At 52.9% G+C, this 17,615-nt stretch overlaps 8 protein-coding genes across 8 annotated transcripts, besides 6 other annotated features; 3 read left to right on the top strand and 5 right to left on the bottom strand.

Annotated features, from left to right (window-relative positions):
• Positions 1 to 22: part of a tandem repeat that runs on past the window's edge.
• Positions 23 to 253: 231 nt separating this feature from the next.
• On the bottom strand, positions 254 to 1,205 carry EKO05_0002653 (uncharacterized protein; the record flags this gene model as incomplete). The annotated part of the gene is made up of 4 exons (XM_038937800.2): positions 254 to 573; positions 623 to 790; positions 846 to 1,051; positions 1,111 to 1,205. 4 exons carry the CDS (start codon positions 1,203 to 1,205, stop codon positions 254 to 256), a joined length of 789 nt encoding a protein of 262 aa, XP_038801247.2.
• A 171-nt stretch (positions 1,206 to 1,376) lies between these two features.
• Positions 1,377 to 1,413: a tandem repeat.
• Positions 1,414 to 2,131: 718 nt separating this feature from the next.
• Positions 2,132 to 2,175: a tandem repeat.
• Positions 2,176 to 2,291: 116 nt separating this feature from the next.
• EKO05_0002652 (uncharacterized protein) lies at positions 2,292 to 3,104 on the top strand (the record flags this gene model as incomplete). Its single annotated transcript, XM_038945103.1, has 1 exon — positions 2,292 to 3,104. The coding sequence occupies one exon, from the start codon at positions 2,292 to 2,294 to the stop codon at positions 3,102 to 3,104; it is 813 nt and encodes a 270-aa protein (XP_038801246.1).
• Positions 3,105 to 3,400: 296 nt separating this feature from the next.
• Positions 3,401 to 3,438: a tandem repeat.
• A 467-nt stretch (positions 3,439 to 3,905) lies between these two features.
• On the bottom strand, positions 3,906 to 4,594 carry EKO05_0002651 (uncharacterized protein; the record flags this gene model as incomplete). The annotated part of the gene is made up of 2 exons (XM_038937681.1): positions 3,906 to 4,228; positions 4,294 to 4,594. 2 exons carry the CDS (start codon positions 4,592 to 4,594, stop codon positions 3,906 to 3,908), a joined length of 624 nt encoding a protein of 207 aa, XP_038801245.1.
• A 216-nt stretch (positions 4,595 to 4,810) lies between these two features.
• Positions 4,811 to 4,849: a tandem repeat.
• Positions 4,850 to 5,399: 550 nt separating this feature from the next.
• On the top strand, positions 5,400 to 7,343 carry EKO05_0002650 (uncharacterized protein; the record flags this gene model as incomplete). Its single annotated transcript, XM_038938170.2, has 1 exon — positions 5,400 to 7,343. One exon carries the CDS (start codon positions 5,400 to 5,402, stop codon positions 7,341 to 7,343), a length of 1,944 nt encoding a protein of 647 aa, XP_038801244.2.
• A 27-nt stretch (positions 7,344 to 7,370) lies between these two features.
• Positions 7,371 to 7,417: a tandem repeat.
• A 1,789-nt stretch (positions 7,418 to 9,206) lies between these two features.
• On the top strand, positions 9,207 to 10,481 carry EKO05_0002649 (uncharacterized protein; the record flags this gene model as incomplete). The annotated part of the gene is made up of 1 exon (XM_038945102.1): positions 9,207 to 10,481. The coding sequence occupies one exon, from the start codon at positions 9,207 to 9,209 to the stop codon at positions 10,479 to 10,481; it is 1,275 nt and encodes a 424-aa protein (XP_038801243.1).
• Positions 10,482 to 11,527: 1,046 nt separating this feature from the next.
• On the bottom strand, positions 11,528 to 13,661 carry EKO05_0002648 (uncharacterized protein; the record flags this gene model as incomplete). Its single annotated transcript, XM_038938152.2, has 3 exons — positions 11,528 to 13,093; positions 13,146 to 13,321; positions 13,376 to 13,661. The coding sequence occupies 3 exons, from the start codon at positions 13,659 to 13,661 to the stop codon at positions 11,528 to 11,530; spliced, it is 2,028 nt and encodes a 675-aa protein (XP_038801242.2).
• Positions 13,662 to 14,493: 832 nt separating this feature from the next.
• On the bottom strand, positions 14,494 to 15,512 carry EKO05_0002647 (uncharacterized protein; the record flags this gene model as incomplete). Its single annotated transcript, XM_038937879.1, has 3 exons — positions 14,494 to 14,816; positions 14,880 to 15,291; positions 15,339 to 15,512. The coding sequence occupies 3 exons, from the start codon at positions 15,510 to 15,512 to the stop codon at positions 14,494 to 14,496; spliced, it is 909 nt and encodes a 302-aa protein (XP_038801241.1).
• Positions 15,513 to 16,333: 821 nt separating this feature from the next.
• EKO05_0002646 (uncharacterized protein) lies at positions 16,334 to 17,350 on the bottom strand (the record flags this gene model as incomplete). Its single annotated transcript, XM_059635956.1, has 2 exons — positions 16,334 to 17,161; positions 17,327 to 17,350. The coding sequence occupies 2 exons, from the start codon at positions 17,348 to 17,350 to the stop codon at positions 16,334 to 16,336; spliced, it is 852 nt and encodes a 283-aa protein (XP_059491939.1).
• Between the last annotated feature and the right edge of the window lie 265 nt (positions 17,351 to 17,615).

Genomic DNA, 17,615 nt, shown 5'->3' with positions numbered 1-17,615 from the left:
TTGCGGCATTGCGGCACTTGGGCCATGGAAAGGGGTCGCACACGCCTCTGCCGCTGTGGTTGGATTGCATTGCTCAAGTGCCGCGGTCCAGCCCTGACGCCACCACTGCCACAGCCCCGTTATCCTTCTCCCCTCTACTCTTCTCTACTCTGATCTTCTCTAGCCACAAAGTCCATCCCCATACCGGGTGTCTTACGTCTACAGAGTGCTTTGCAGGAATACCGAGCCCAGTGACTTCATCTGCTGCACACCCTCACTCAAACTTTTCCGTCATGGGCACGTCGCCGTTCGTGATTTCGTGCAGAAAGTCGCGGTCCGGCTTGTACAGCATGACGTGGAAGTGCTCCACGGCGTGAACGCTCTTCAGACTCTTCCAGTTCTTGAACCATACGAGCTCCTTTACTTTGGGCGCAAACGTTTGCTGAACGTAGTCATCAATCTCTTTGCGCGATTCTGCCGTGCAGAGGCCGGTCTCCTCGTCGTCTTCGAGCTCGAACTTGGTCCACACCACCAGGTGCACAATGTCTGGGTCAATGCCATACGGCCAGTCGTTGTACAGGATCTTCATGTCCTCTGCCCCTCGTTAGACCACATCGGTTGTATCTTTGTCAGGGACAAGTACCATCGTACTCAAAGGGCTTGCCCCTGGCCTGCATGCTCTCCCACTGCAGTCGCTCATTCACGATAAAGGACATGATGCTGCCATACTCCTGGATCAAGCGATACGTGAACGCCCTGTACCGGCGCAACTCTGATGGCTTGCGCTGGAACTTGTCAACACGGTCGATTCCTACCCAGCGCCCGTCAGTACCCGTGCTTCCAGCAGGAGGGTGCACCTATCATACTGACAATGTCCCGCACCTCCGGCCATGTCAACAGCCTGTATCCCTCATCTGGCGTTCCAATGATGCGCTGGTCCTTTTCACTGATGTTTCGCAGAAACTCGGGACACTCGGCTGCCCATCGCTCTTGAGGCACGTTCACTTTCCAGAAAGGCAACGACTCTTCTTCTCGCATCGTGATCAGAAGCCAAGTGGTAACGCGTGTCGAGCTGACGATCAGGTAAGCCAAGGGTTGTGGAGTCAGTCAGAGATTGAACGGAGCGTTTACATCTTGCTCAGCATGCCTGTGCACGTCCTAGCGTGCTGTTTCAGCGCGCGGTAGCCATCGCCTCGAGCTCGCACTATGGCCGACTCTCTCGACATGAGGCTGAACGCACGCATAGCCCAGCTCAGCTCACCTGGACGACTCGCTCTCCCCATCAACTGCAGCCGTCAAATCTTCTGTACCTGCTGCAGGTGCGGTTAGCTGCCGGTACATCCTCAGCCTTCCGCACATCACACTAATAGTAACACCGTCGATCAAGCGCCCGCCCAGTCTTCGTCCTGTTCCTTGTTCTCGACTCGTCCTTGTGCAATTTCGGCGCTGTCACAGCGAACGCCCGCCGGGATCCCCAACGTTCTCCCGCGGCTCGGCCGTTTCTGATTGGACAGCCCGTGCCCCACATAGAAACGTCGTCAAACAAGGACGACCACCGCGGTGGAAACAGAGAGTCGAATTGTCTTACTGCTGATCTGAGCGGCAGTTGCACCACAACATACGCAAGCCCATCGTACGCCCTGTTGTGTTAGGGGGTGCAGTGCGGCCAGATTTCGTTTTCTATGTAGCAAACACCTGTCTTTCACCTTCACTTCTCTTGTCCGCGCCTTGATGAGCTGCCTTCCACCATACACTTACGTCTTATTCCACGATCCCAACAACATACACTCATTCAAACTTCACCGTGGTACACCCCGGCATCAATTCAAAACAACACAGGATCGCCTGTCTTCCAGAGCGTGACCCCACTACCCATCTCGGGCTGCAGTGCAACACAGAGCTAGACTCAAGTGTCACGACCAGCCTCCGAAAACGCCATCACACACGCGTGGGATCGCTATCTTGCTCTTGTACCTGAAATACACGACATTGCACACGCTACTGCTCTATCGACTGGTGCAGCTTCCTAGTTCTACGTGGTGATACAGCGACAGCTTGGCGGGCAACGAAGGTTTTCTCGACTCGACCTCACCACCTCATATCCGGCGGCCCCACTTGACTTGACTTCACCTCTTATCTCGAATCAACTTCAAACAACAACAACAACAACGTCAACGACAACAACAACAAAACCACGGCTGCCTCCACATACCACCGTCCTTACCAATTCCTCCCGCTAAACCTGCAACCACAACGACGCTGGCAAACGTACACTACCTCACCCACTACGAATTCACCGTCATCCACTCGCAATGGTGCAAGACCCCAACTTCTGGCGCCGCTTCTCCGTCGCTGTACACAACGATGAAGCCGCCATGCTCTTCAAAGACTCTGAACATGGCCAAAAGGAAACCAAGCATGCGTACGTCGTGTCCCTTTCCTCTCCTACAGTCTCGCCTGTCGCAACACCAACTTCGCAATGCCACCTCTCGCCTGTGCTGCCTGCCACGGTTTTCACGCGTCCCATATCTGCTCCCGCCTTTGTTTCTAAGCAAGACGGAAAAGACAAGCAGAGAAGCAGAGCAACGAGTGGGACGAAGAGTGTGTGCTTTGACGCGAACGAGGACAAAATGCCCGAGATGATAGCACTGCACCACCTACCCTCCTGCCCCCAACTTTCCTTCGCCCCCGAATCACTCCCCTCGACTCCCAAATCCGCGTACTTTGCACCGGACTCGCTGCCTTCAAAGCGTGCCTCGCGGCGCGCAAGCCGCTTCCGCTTCGCCCTCTCTTCCCACCCGCCTTCCCTGCCCCCAACCCCCAAATCCACACACTTCCCCCCTTCCACACTACCATCAAAGCGCACCTCGCGGCGCTTCACAAAAAACTCCAACACCTCGCGCTTGTCCTTTGGATTATCGCTGAGCGGCCGATCGAAGAGCAGCTTCCGCTTCTGGACGACCGTAACCGCTGACCCCTACCCTAGAGATTCCTGGCTCGAGGGCCAGAAACGAAAGGCTCGACAGCGCGCCTACATGTGCTGGGCGTTTTGGATGGTGTTTCTTGTCCTGATCGTCGGCGCTATCGTGGTCCTGGTCGTGCTGAGGAGGGAAGGCATCATTTGAGGCCAGAGTCACCATGAGGCGATTTGTCTACGGCCGCGAGACGAGACTGCGATGACGGCAACGCGTTTTTTTCTCTTTTTCTTTTTCGACGGCATGGCATGGCGTTCTGGGTATAATGCGCGGTTTCGGTGGGGGGGTCTATCTATGCATCTGCGATGCGAACGACGTTTTTCTTTGCTTCTGTCTCGTTGCTGTTGGTTTAGCGACTCGATGATACCAGTGCCATCTACCACGGCTCAATACGATTCTTTTGTCTCACCACACTTGCTGGACGGGTCGGGTGCGGGGTTGGGTGTTGCTGCTGCTGCTGCTGCTGCTGCTGCTGCTGCTGCTGGTGGAATTGTGGCCCTAATACTGCGACACAAGTGCAAACTGTCTTTCCTACCCTTCTCCTCTGTCAGTCACTGTGCTGGAAATGCTGGCTTGGCGAACACTAGCATTCACATCAGCATGGCATGCAATGCAGGCAATTCAATGTGAGAATGTGTGATGCTTTTTTCCTTGCAAACTAAGCTACACCTGTCGGTGGAGTTGCTGTCTCGTAATGTACAGTCCCACCATGATGAGGTATCAAACTCCCTGACGCCGAATCACCCATCGTGCTGTGTCCTTCTGCAACTATCCTGCTGAGCAATCCATCTGCCCATCCTGGCTCTCTGCGCAATGCTCGGTTGAGATTGGCTTGGCGCGCCTTGTCAAAAGCAGCTGCATCGAAGTGTCCTGCTTGGTTTGCGTCTTTGGTTCCTCGTGGCTTGCCTCCTTCACCACACAGCTGTCCACGGCCTTCTTCGAGCGGTCTTCCTAAAACCTCTTCGCAGGCGGCGTGGGACTCTTGCTCATACTCCTCGCGTCGCGTCCTCTCTCTTGCAGCCACTTCCTCGTGCACATGTCCAGCTCGCGGTCCAGCTCGGCGGTGGGTTCCTTCCTATGTATGAAGTTGCAGAAGCCACCGCGCACACAGCCCTCTCCGCTATTTAGCCTACAGCACGCTTCCCGGAAGTCGGTCACGGGGGATAGCTCGCAATAGATGGGGCGGCCGGCGTACCAGCGCGAGTTCAGTGCGTCGCAGGCTTTTTGCGCGTCTTCTTCGTACTTGAAGCGCACGTAGACGTTGCCAATCAGATCTGTCGAACGCTCCTGTTAGCTTCACCCTTGCATAGATGGATTCTTGGAGTATGTCAAGACTCACGGTCGTTGTTGTTGTCGCACACAACCAGCTCCTCGACCAGGCCGTACTGGCACAGCTCGCACCAAATGTCCTCGTAAAAGGCGTCAAAGTGCATCTGCATCTGCTGCGGGTTCATCTTGTTCTTGGGGTCGTAGGCCGGGTTCTGGTACAGGTTGGGCAGGAGAATCGTCTGGCTGTACGACGGCTTGACGTGCTTGCGCGAGCAGCGGTCGCCGTGACGGCACGCGCCGATCTTGTAGTAGAAAGAGCAGTTGACCTTGTCTTGCTCGGTTCCGAAGATGGAGGCGAGGTAATTCGCCATGGTGAAGCGTCTTGGGTGGTGTTGTGCCTGTCGGGGGCGTATAAGAGGGAAGGGAGGAGGTCGGCGGCGGCGCTCGAGGTTGTTGATGGCGTGGGCTCGGTGAGGTTGCGAGACGCAAAGTCGCGATACGAAGTAGACTGTCGCGAACTTCGAGCGGAGAGCTAGCGCCACGAAAGGCTTAGTAATACGCACAGACTCTTCGCGCTGCTTCGAGTGCTGCTCGGCTCAGCTGCTCAGCTCAGCTCTGCTCTGCTCAAGCTTCACACATTGCACTCTTCTTGGGCGTGACGTCGTCTCTCGCTTCGCAGTATCGCTCGGCAGTACGTTCTGACGGCTTGAGATGTGCTTGCCATGTCATCTCCAAAGAAGGAGGCTAAGGAATAGTCTAAGGCAGCAATCTTCACACTAACCTATTCTGTACAGTTGCCTACCATCCGTCAGTATTGACTTGACTCTCTGGAAACCTATAAGGACGTGGTGTCTTCGCGGATATGGAGACATTCAATCATCTCTCGCACGTTCATAATAGAGCCATACGACATCTGCTGGTCCAAGATGGAGAATACACAACAGACATTGCGCCTTACCAACGTTGAGAATGGAGAAACAATTCATCAGGTACTGCATCGGATATCTCGATAGACGTTGCTGACCCAGGTGCCAGCGCTGTCTTTTGATTACTGGAGCATGCGCTTTAAGCAGTTCGGAAGCCTATATCTCGATTACGACCACCGGCTCAAACAATCTTGAAGTATTCCCAGAACAGACATGGCCCATTCACAGCGGCTACTTCAAGGCTTTAGTCATGCTATCCCCCGGTTCCAACACACTCGAAGTGATCCACATTCAGCAAAATGAGAAAACGGCGTCCGTCAAGATAACCCTCCACTACTTCCCCCTGCTACAGTATCCGCCACTTCATCTAGCTATCATGGTGGCAAAGGACTCGCCGCTCCTAATGGACTGTCCACCTCAGAAAGCCGGCGGTCTTTCGTCGGCGCACTCCGATCTATCTGCCGCAATTGAAAAGTTTCGAATGACTGCCTACATGTGGCAAGCTATGACTGCCGAGGACATGAGGGTAAAAGGACTGGGGCGGCGTACCTTCCGCCTAGAGGAAGAGTGGACTACCGACACGGTCAGCCGGGATTTTGTCAATGCAAGACACTCAGAATACCACGCTTGCGATAACGAGGATGCCATACGGTCAACGGCCAAAGTCAATGTCGTGAGATCTTCAAAGACGAAGAAGGAAATTCTGTATGCCGAAGGAAAAGACAACATGCCCACGGGTACTAGCGAGCTGTTTGACATCTTTCTGGACGCACTCGCAACGTATGGTGGCCAATTCGACACTCTGTCATCTCCTGTTGTGGCAGGCTTGATCCTGGATGCGCACTACAACAAGTGCACCGAGCAAGCTTTTGGACACGTAAGTACTGGCCGTCACAACTACTCAGGAATTTCTTTGGGCACTTTCGGTAGTCACCTGACGTATTCCTGGCCGCGTTTCACAGAAGAGATCAACAGCTGCTTGACAGATGCTCGAGTACCTGGAGCGAAGCTTTCGAATGGCAAATCTACCATATGGGAATCTTGCGCCTTCGGTCAATCGTCCTTCTTGTCTGCTGTAGGCCTCGCCTTTGGTGTAAACCGCAACAACAGCCACAGCGAACGTGAAGCCGCACAGGACTGGCGAGAGCACTTCATGTCTGGAGCGGCGAAGTCCGACGCATCGACCGATGACCAAACAATGACTGACTGTACGAGTTGGGACCTGAAAGACGCGCTCAATCTACGGCTTTCCCCTCACTTTCTCCTGCCCTCAGACAAACGCTTTACAGACGAGGAACGCACGTCTGAGCCTGTAGTTGAGCCAAAGTTCACCGAAAACGAGCAGGGCGAGCTTGACGCAATTCTTCATATCAGATCTCCTGTTGGCATCGCACGCATCTCCTTCAACCAGGTACATGAAGCTACGCCTTCCATCAACTCACCAGCTAGCGAACGGGACTATCGCCAAGACGAGCTTGAGCAACGCTTCGATCGATCGCAACCTCTACGCCTTGACATACTTGGCTTCAATGGAAAAGAACTCGCCATCGGCGATCTGTGGAAGACCTTGACTGTGAAAACTTTTGTTCGCATTCCTGGTAGCCCTATCCGCCTCTTCAAGCGCTCCGTCTACACCGACTCAGTGGAGATTAACCCAAACGACCACATGTGTGAATGGGCACAACTCTTGAAAGAACGCGGTGCAGACGGCAACATACATCGTGCAATTTCGATCGATTTGCGAGTGGGTTGTTGGTGGGACGGTGGTGTAGTCGAGTACGCAGACGGACACAAGAGCCATTGGGGTCCTATGCGCACAAATGGGCGTGAACACCGCTTCGGCGGTCACGCCTCACAGACCATCGACTTGCCGCCCAATGTCAATGTCAAGCGCATCGAGGTCAACAGGGGTCGTGATGAACATTACATGCAAGGTATCCGGATGCGCCTAACGGACCGCACTGTGCGCGGAGAGCTCAATGCTAGAGGTGACGCCGACTCGAATGTTGTCCGTCTGGAGCCTGCGTCACACGAGGTTATTGTTGGGTTCTACGGTAAGAGTGGTGAGAACGATGGGGTCGTGGAGTTTGGCATCATTACGGTGGCGAAGAGCGTTGGCCTTGATGGACTTCCAGAATCTGTCTTCGACCTGCCCGAGCTGAGAAACACAGTCGGTATGGGCAACGACGTGTGAGCTACCGGCGATGCTGAACAGAACAGCGACGAGGACGAGGAGGAGGACGATGATGATGATCACAGCGATGACGACCACACCATTGACGGTGATGACCAGATCACTTCTGTGGCTGTACCAACGTCTGCTGATGTGAAGCTCCCAGCCAACACTTCAACCACGTAGTACAAAGTAAACTTGCGCGCTCTCGTCAGCTGTTCCTCACCAATGCATCATGTTTCACAATCACGATCGGGAATGTCGAGCGAGCACAACAGGCTAGCGCGGCGGTATTCAACAAAGCGCATGCCACAGGCAGAAGCGGGAAGTGTAGTACCAATGTACTCGTCAAACGCTTGGACCTTCAAATTTCGTTCCCTGCAATCTAGGCAAATCATCAGAGCGTTGGTATGCCGGCCGAGAACGTCTATATGCCTCAGGATGTATACATTGCTCCACTGCTCCACGTTGGAATTCGTGAAACGGCGACCAGACACTACGGCATCTGACAGCGAGCGAAGTGAACCAGCGCTCGACATCGACCAAAAAACTCTGCTGGGTGGGTGTCGATGTGTGTACAAGATGATCCAAGCTTGCCATTGCGTCTGGGCCAAGCGACTTCAAATATAGAGACTGGATGATGGGCGGCAATCAGAATAGCTGCATCTCAAAATGGAGCAATGCGCACCAATCAGATGCGCGGCTCTGGCGCCCAATCATACAGGCGAGGCGTTGCAATCTGAAACATCGTCAACCACCCCATTCACTTGCGGGAAATTCTTCGCTGGCGACACGCCGCAACAGCGCACCATCACCTGTCGTCGCGTGGTGCAAGACCTGTTTTCCGATTGCCTTAGTATAGCTGCGCCTCGTCACTTCTGGCCGCCTTACCTGGTCAATGGTGTCGCGACGCAGCCCGCTCATTTTGGCGGTGAAGTCCATGAGATGGGCTTCAATTATGCAATCGGCAGGCTCACGTTGCCCGCCGGTAACAGTGGAGACTAGGATCTACAGCGATCTAGATGGTGCCGGTTGTGTCGTAGATCAACAGCACACCTATCCTGTTACGCTTTGACTCAGCATCGCGTTCGAAGGGACACCTTCCCGCCTCAAGTGGCCCGGTAAGGCGACGAACTACCGGAACCTTCGATGCCATCGGTTGTCCCAGAAGCACGGGAGCCTGCAGGTGTACGCGCTACGCCGCGTTATTACTGCGGGACCGGGACGAGGTTGTTGGCGGCTACAGGTTAGGTCCGACGTTGAAACGCAGATCCAACATCCACACTTAGGCTCTAAAGCTTGAATGCGGAGTCGCGTGTAGTCGTGCTCTGTTTCGACACCTCGTGTGTACAACTCTCTATTGGTCCTCGTTTTATCTTTCCTTCTAGGCCTGAGCATTGTTCAACGTTCCCCGGCGTTTATCTCATCACCACTCATCTACCTGATAAAGGACTGTGTCCGCGTGGTATACCGATTGTGCTCTCACAGTGGTACGCCGTCTCTCCTCATCTTCCTTTCTTCGCCCTCTGTTTGCGCTGTGCGTACTGTGGCCTGGAGGTTTAATATTGTACGCCTACATTGTTTTATTGAACAATTGTACTGTCGCTGTCCGAGGTGAAGGGAAACCGGTCACTCGTAACCTGACATTGTGTGCTCATCAAGTCATCGCCAAGGCCACATTCAATATACATATCCTCCGATAATTTCTTCTCATCACCTTCCTCTTCTCGCCAAGCAACTTTCTATTCAACACTCGATCTTCAAGATCCCACTTCACGAACACCGATTGCAAATCACCAACGCGTTCCGGCTGGGCCAAACACGTACTACTTTCTTTACCTCACGTAACTACACCAAAACAACAAACCCACACACCACAACACAATGTCGCGCTTCCTCACAACAACACTCGCCGCGCTTGCCGTCGCCCCCCTCGCCATGGGCCACACCTGGATTGAGCAACTTCGCAACGTCAATGATAAAGGCGAGTATGTGGGCGAGTATGGCTATCCGCGCGGTATGGTGTCAAAGACAGACAAAGGCTACACCGGTGATTCCATGAACTGGCTGCTGCCGGTCCAACCCAAGGTCTTCATCGACGAGACCTCACCGCTGTGTCACACTTCACAGACCAAGCAAGAGCAATCGTCAGACAATTATCCTCGCCTGCAATCCGTGCCTGGTGGCTTTGTCGCCATGCGTTACATGGAGAACGGTCACGTCACTATGGTCGACCCAGCGACCGGTCTCGGCAAGCCCGAAAAGGGCGGTACAGTCTTCGTCTACGGCACTACTAATCCCACAGAGGATGAGAAGCTTGTCAACGTCCTCCGCTGGACCCAGGATGGCTCAGGTGGCGACAAGCGCGGTGCGCTGCTCGCCACAAACGACTTTGATGACGGCCGTTGCTACGAGGTGAATGCCACACCTACTTCAGAAGAACGCCGAGTTTCCGACCCCAACTTTGCCATGGGTCAGGTTTCTGATGGCCCGGGCAACTACCCGCTCTTCTGCGAGACCAACGTCCAGCTTCCCAAAGACGTCACCGAGGGCAAGCCATACACGCTGTACTGGGTCTGGCAATGGAACACCGCACCTAACGTCGACCCTGGCCTGCCAGCTGGCAAAGACCAGTACTACACCACCTGTATGGACGTTGACGTGGCCTCTGCAGACACTGCACTCACAGCTGACGCCGAGTCCAAGTACGCTCTTGGTCCTCAGCAGGACGCCATGTCTATCGCTGTGTCTGATTTCGCGTCGCGCACTGCCATCATGACCAACGCGCTGCAAGGCGAAGTTGGTCCCATCTTCTCAGGCTCAGCAACCGCTACCGGTGGCGCACCTGCCGCTTCTGGCAACTCATCTTCGTCGGCGACAGCAACGGCAACAGCGACGGCAACTGCTCCAGCTCTCACTCAGATCACCAACATCCCCACAATGACCACACGACCCAGTACTTCACCAAAGCCAACCTCCGGCTCAGGCGATGCTGTGACTGTCACAGATATTGTGTACGTAACGGTCACAGCATCTGGCAGCTCCGGCTCCAAGGCTTCGGCAACGGCCTCAGCACCATTGGGTGGCTTCTCAGCGCCCGCCAAGCATGTCGTCCGCCACAAGAACGGTGCCAGGTTCCGGGGTATGTTTGCAAACTGAGCTTCAGCATTGAACTTCTGCTTGCCTAGAATCTGTTTTCTTGTTTTGCATTTAGCGTTTCGCATGGACTCTCTCCACGCCGGTCATGGCTTGACAGTTACTGATAGACAGATGTGGCAGGCCACGTTTAGATTGACGAGCTGGGTCTCGGAAAAGCGATTGTACCAAACAGTGCAGTGATGGATTACGATGATGGAATGACGATGGATTCACGGTGGGCTGCATGACGGTCTGGGACGGATACGGATGGAGATACCCCTGCATATACAACGGCGTTCAGGTCCAGAAAAGGTTTGCATTATACACATCGGAGGCAACATACCCTGGGAGAATGGGATACTGGCGTTACATATATGGCTCTGCGACACATGTCATTGAGAGATTGACAGGTCTGTTGTTGCAGAGACCAAATTGATTGGACTTCTTGACTTCACAACTCATTTCCCTGCCTTGTGTCTGTACAGCTCCTCATATTCAAAATCGCAGCGCTTCTCGCGATTCTTTGTGATGTAAGGTGGAGCCTGCTGACTCGAAATGCCTTTCCATTACTCGATAAATCACCCTGCTAGTTCTTTCCTCCGTCGTCTCACCTCATGCCCATCACATCTTTACCATACACTCAGAATGAAGCCATCCAGTCTCGATGCTGGCATGGATGTTGGAGTGCAAGCCAGCGTGAGCGGGTTATGGTATAGGCTCTGGCAAAACCGGGATTAGAGTTTCAAATGAGGCATTGGTTTACGTGGATGTAAGTACCTGCGTCGTGGGAGCCTACGGCGTCGATGGAGTTGGTGCAGCTAGCGGACAGGGTACAAATCAGCATCTCCTAGAGTGTGCAGTGCATGCGTTACATCACGTCAAGAAGTGGGGCAAAAAGTGTGCGGGTCATGTGTCATCATTGACTATGATTGCGCGTTATACATTACTATGTATCTGTACTTGGCTTATGCTTCGATATCGAGGCCTAGAGCTCTCTGGTAGCTTTTGCTGTCATCTAATGTTACAATCAATTGATCCTATAGCAAGAGATATAGATTCCAACATCTCTAATCGTACAGCCTCTGCTTATTGACTCGATCTGGCTCCCTCTCCATCGACGCGAACGCGACATGTCCCACCTCGTCTTCCTTGTGCACATCCCCAACAATGACGCGGACGTCTCGAAGTGCCCTGGCAGTCTCCAAGCCGTCCATGTGCGAGGGGACGTGATGCCCAAAATAGGGGTCGTCGCGAGCGTAGGTGGAGACGTAACCCAGGATATCTGGCGCTCTAGTCATGAAACCAAGAACGACGGAGACGGCTGCTGCAACGAATAGGAGGAAGGAGATGGCGATGGTTAGCACGGCGAAAGGGACGTGGCATACGTAATGCTCTCCGTCGTAGCGCATGCCCGTCGCGGTTGTTGAGTTCCAGTTCTTTAGTGTAGTGTTTCCTCCCTCGATATCTTGATGGGTCAGGTTTCCTAATCGGTATTCCAATTCGATCGTCGAGTCCCAGAACGTGTTCATGGCTGTTTGCAGGCGCCGACTGAACATTTCCACGGGTATATCAGTCATGTTGAGCCAGTAGGCCTTTGTGTTTTTGTACTTGTCGACTCCAGAGGTGGACAGTGTCTTGAGAGACGGATCGTAAATGAACCGCTCGACAAGCTCAGAGCTTCTCGTTAGCGGGTTATCCGGACCCAGGTCAGTGCCTGGCATGGTCTCGCAGAGCATCCGGAACAAGCCCGACCAGCTTCTGTCGTTGCCCCAGTAGCTTGGCTGCCCTAAAAGATACAGTGGGTCCCGCTTCGAGTCTCGCATTCTTTGCACTCTGCAGATACCGGTGTCACAGCCGACTTCGGATTCGACCAGCTGGAGAGAAGCTGCACAAGATGAGTTGATGGCTGAGTTCATGGAAATTTTCGATACATAGTCGAACCCCAATTGAATCTTGCGATTGCCGGGCAGTGAGGTGTTGAATCCACCAGAGTCTTTGAGCAACATGGCGAAACTCGTACTTGCAGTACCTGGACCAAGGTGTCCTTTGTACGGGTCCACATCTATCGTCTCGTTGAGCACAAAAGGAGCACCTTTGGTGAAGGGGTTGCAGCGAACTTCCCAATACGTGGATTCAATCGTGAACAAGACGTTGCCAACTCTTGGGACGTCGATGGTGGGGTAGCCAAGGAGAGAAGTGTACGAAATATCCCCATCTTCAGGCACGTGCCGCCAGTCGGAAACCACGACAGTTGGGTCACTGGCCGTGTCTAAGGAGGTTATATCCGGGATTCGTACATTGCCAAACAGGTCTCTAGATGCGTTGACTGTCAGCCGGGAGGTCTGCAGGGATGTCATGTAGAGGGGCGCGTAGCGACCCCAGGTGGTTTCCGCCATTGCCACGCCAAACAGAGTGTCGTTTCTGAAAGTCTCCGAAGGTAGATATCTCACTGCGCCGTCGACAGCGGTTTTTGAAAGTGTTGTCGATAAGAGCCTGAGAGAAGACTGTCCGCCTACAGGAGACAAGAGCCATGCCGCAATGATCGCAACACCAAGGAAGCTGATGCGTCGCATTCCGAATTGCCTTTCTATGCTTGCGAAGAAGGATTGGCTACCTATGAGTTGCTCCAGGGTCTGGCCGATGTCAGTATAGGGGGCTACAAACAACTTAAGTCTAGGTACTTACACCAATAGTAGAACTTCGTTCCGCTTTGAAAAGGCCTATGCGCCGAAGCACCTTCCCGAGAATGGCTGCGTAAACTATCGGGAATATGGTTGGCGACAGCAAGGTAATCGCCTTGATATTCTGTCCGAAAGAAGATATGGGCTTGCCGTCAAGGGAGAGACTCAGACTTGCAATGACTATGGTATTGATTAGCCAAGTCCGCTCCAGTGCATTGACCTAGACCAACGTACCCAGGAAGAATAATGGAGCCAACGACAATAACGCATCTAAGATAGTAGAGAACCATTCTTGGACAGCGCTCCGTGCTAGAGTTGCGTGGGTGCCATCAACGCTTTGTTCTTTCACGGACGCAAGGTTCTTGTTTGTTGTAGGATTTTGAACAGACTGTTCTGTCATGCTTGGGGTTGAGACACCGGACACGTTGTCTTGTGGTCCTCGTGGAAGAGCTGTGTATGAGTGTGTCGCGGAGACGAATGTTTCCGGACGTGCGCTATCATGAGACACCCTTTCCGCCATGTTCGAAATCAACGTGTCTGGAGGCGCAGGAGCACAAGTGAGGCTGCATGATGGATATATCACCCTTGCGAAATCGGTCCGACAGGCATACTGCGAGTGTGAGGCACAGCACTACTTGGCATTCTAAGCGAGCAAAAGATTGGAGGATGACGAGCATCTCAGAGCGCGTAGTGAAACTTACCAGTAAGCACTGAGCGAACCGACAGCACTGGAATAATTTTTTAGTGCTTACTTGAGCGGCCACGCCCGCTTCTGTGGAAACTTTCATCATAAGAAACCTTACCAGGCACGTGGCGCAGGAAATGAAGATGTGCGATGGGACTTGCCTTTACTGCAGATAAGCTTACTTCTAACGATGCAATGTGCATGGGGCTCGCGGCTGACTTGAGCTCAACCCACGGCACATTTCAGGCCAACACAGCGGCAAAAATCTTCCCAATCATTTGCTCCTATCGGCGGCGACTACACACCTTGATGAAATCAGTTTATGATCATCAAAGGACTCCTGCTGGCTGGGTGCGCAGTTTATACAGAAGGGTGGTATTTGATTGCACTCCATCTGCCGACAGCGGCGGTATGAAGTTGCTACGCAGCCTTTTTCATCGAACTGGGCTTGTGAATATTGAGAGGTGCCATGCGTTTAAGGTGGGGGGATCGGTTATGCTTCAAGGTTGCGCCCTAGCTCCCGCTTCGCCGCTCCTTCACTGGTGGCTTGGCGAAGACTATCAACCAAGATGACAGCTTGAGTTGAGAGTAAATTTAGATTGAAATTTATCGTACTAGAATGGCGTAGTCACTATCTCCGGACTCCTTTCCGTCTCCAATTAAGTCTTTAGAAGGCGCCACTCTTGACGATGTACTCCTTCCAAGTGATGAGCTTGTCCTCCAAGATCTCATGGCTCTCATCGAGCTCCGCGCCATTGTAGTAGCCTGGATTCTCGACAAACAGGTGGTTTTCCAGCATCTCTTCCGCCATGAAGCTTGGCAGAAAGCTCTTGTACTGCTCAGCTGACAACTGGATGTAGTTCGTCTTCTTGCTAGTGGTGGCCTCAAGCTCAGACAAAATCTGCTCGGCTGTATAGTATTTCTCAGCGCCGAGAAGCTGCTTGCCAAGGGTAGCATCACGGTTCTTGATGATAGCTTTGATAAATTTGCCTATTGTCGGTCAGTCAGGTATCCTGCATGCAAAATTAAGGCCCGCAGCCTTGCACAACTTACCGGTATCTTCGGCGGCGTCAATGAGCGGGAACTTTGCGTCCTTGCCAACCGGCAGGGCGAGACTCAGGGATCCATCTTCGCCCTTCTGCACCATCATATGGAAATTGGACATGAAGTAGCCGGGCAAGTAGAATGAGGCGGGGACGCCGCTGGCTTTGATGTACTGCTCAATGTCTGCCTTCGCCTCGAAGTGGGGAACATGTGAAAGGCGACCTTCTGTAACCTTGCCAACATGCAACAACGAAGAAAAGATCAGGTGTTGGACACCAACTTCTTTTGCGGCGTCTGCGACGTTCTTGCCTTGGCTAAACTCCACGTCGTACTTGGCACTCTCCCAATAGTTGGTGACGAGGAAAACAGTGTCGGATCCCTGCAGAGCCTCTGTGACGGAAGATTTGCTGCTCAAGTCAGCCTGTCTATCGTCAGTCTATGTGCAAAATGTGATGTGCAGATACATACAGCCTTCATATCGACACCCTGATTAGCCAAAGCTTGAGCTGCGGGCTTGGAAATGTCACGAGTGATGCCGCGGATCTTGAAGGTCTTAAAGAGGACTGGATCTGCGAGGATGTGCTTGATGACCGAACCACCCTGGTTGCCAGTGGCACCGAATACAGTGAGGATTCTGGACATGTTGATTGTGATGAGACTGGGTAATGGTACGAAGATTGGGAAGCCGCTGTGGTGTTTGATGCCTTCACAATAAGGTGACCAGTTTGGTCTTATACTCCATCGCGGAGCCATCTTCGCCCATTATGCTGACAGAGTCCGGCTTGGACTTTGCGCATCGCTGATGTAATACATATAGTGTTGCTGTGTTGGCATCACGCATTGCAGACGCACCTATGGTCACGTGTGAACTGAAGCTTACTACATCAGTTCCTTGGCTCACTTTTGTGGCTTGGTCTGCAGCTGACAAACGTTTGAAGCGGAACACCGAGTCCCCGCCAAGCAGCTTTTGGTCATCCCCATCGGCGGGGGCCATCGGCGGGGGCCATCGCGCTCGGCTTTAGCTACAGACGCCTGCCACTCTTTCATCCTGGAGAGTGCGAAAGTTGTCGCCGGGATACCGTCGAGATGGAGTCACGCAAATGCCCTGCTCTCTTCTCTGTTCCCCTGTCAGCGAATCCCGCCACTCTCCCGCCACGAGCCTTACAGATTGATGAAATTCTCCTTGAAAGAAAATACTAATGGGAGCTCACCGAAGGCGTCTCCAAGGGCTGCAAAATCTGTTTCCCTCGCAAGATCACCATTGCGTTAGTTCTACGTGTCGAGTATTAACAGCCCAGCTTAGACAGCTCCCCTGTCAATCATCGATCAACACTACAGAACCTTACTCATGTGGTTTCACGGCATACCGCACAGTCCAAAACTCTTTCTGGTGGCCATAGCGAAAAAGTTTGATTGTAAGACTGATATAGCGTCTGATATTCGTAGATGACTTGCACATCAAGTCAACTGAGACTCTCACTGACCCCTTTGCTCTCCTCCAGCTTCTTCAGCTTCTCCTCAAAAGCCCCTTTGATCAATTTTAGAGCGTTCACGCTCAATGGCAAATGCAAGGGCACCTTCTCCCCCCTACATGCCACCTCATATAGCACCCTCGCAACGTCCGCTGGCTCCATACCAACACCCTGTTTCAACCCGGCATCAACGTACTTCTGCAACATCCTGGCAGGCATCTTGGGATCTGCGTACGCAGAGTGCGGTGCAGTGTTCTTCTTAGAGTGGCCTTCAAAATTGGTCTTGACTGCAGCAGGCTCGACGATGCAAAAAGAAATACCCCAATCTGAGTCCATCTCCTTAGCAACACTCTCTGTCCAGCCTTCAACTGCGTGTTTAGACGCGTGATAGAATGCATGACCGGGAAAAGCACAAACTCCAGCGACGGAGGATATGTTCATCACCAGTCCACCTCTTCCGCCACTGCGCATGGTTGGAAGGGCAGCAAGCGTTGTCCTCACAGTGCCGAAGAAGTTTGTCTCCATGATCTCGTGAGCCTCGGATTCGGTAGCGGACTCGGTGTCTCCAGACAATGCATAGCCTGCGCTGTTGACGAGCACATCGACGGTACCGAACTTTTGAACAGCTCTGTCCAGGACAAGACTGACATTATCAGGAGAAGTGACGTCGAGTTGCAATTTAAGGATCTTTGGGCTGTCGTCGGGGAGATAGGCGAGATCGTTTGGGTTTCGAGCGGTAGCGACAAGGTTGTGAGACGATCTGGAGGCAATGGTGAAAGCCAGGGCTTTACCTATACCGGAAGAACAACCAGTGATGAGCTATGTGGCGTTGGGAGGGAGGCTGTAGGGTTTGGTGTTGGCGGAGAACATATTGTCAATTACGAGCTTTTGGGATTCTAGCAGTCTTGCTTGTAAAGAGTTTTTTGCTCGTTGAAATAACTCTCTTCATATATGTGAACCTATAATTGTAGTACAGGTACTCACTCCTTGCCTGATGCGGAAGGTCATCGTCACGCACGAGGAAGGCGCACAGTTTGAGACAGTGCAGCAGCTAGCAGTCCTGGGCAACAACCCCGTGATGTTACAGCAAAAGGGCTGAGACATCTCAGGATCAAAGGGCTAAAGGGCTGTTAGATAACGCTTATCAACGCTTGCCATTGGCGACTCCTCGCTGAGGGTGGCCTAAACAAAGCCGATACTGACTAACTGTCGGGCAGAGGCGGGGTCAGCCACAACTATGGAAATCGATGCGTGCGCCAATAAATGGTCTCGA

Source organism: Ascochyta rabiei, chromosome 4 (genome assembly GCF_004011695.2).
Source record: "Ascochyta rabiei chromosome 4, complete sequence".
NCBI classification, from domain to species: domain Eukaryota; kingdom Fungi; phylum Ascomycota; class Dothideomycetes; order Pleosporales; family Didymellaceae; genus Ascochyta; species Ascochyta rabiei.
This window is presented reverse-complemented; position numbering and strand designations above follow the sequence as displayed.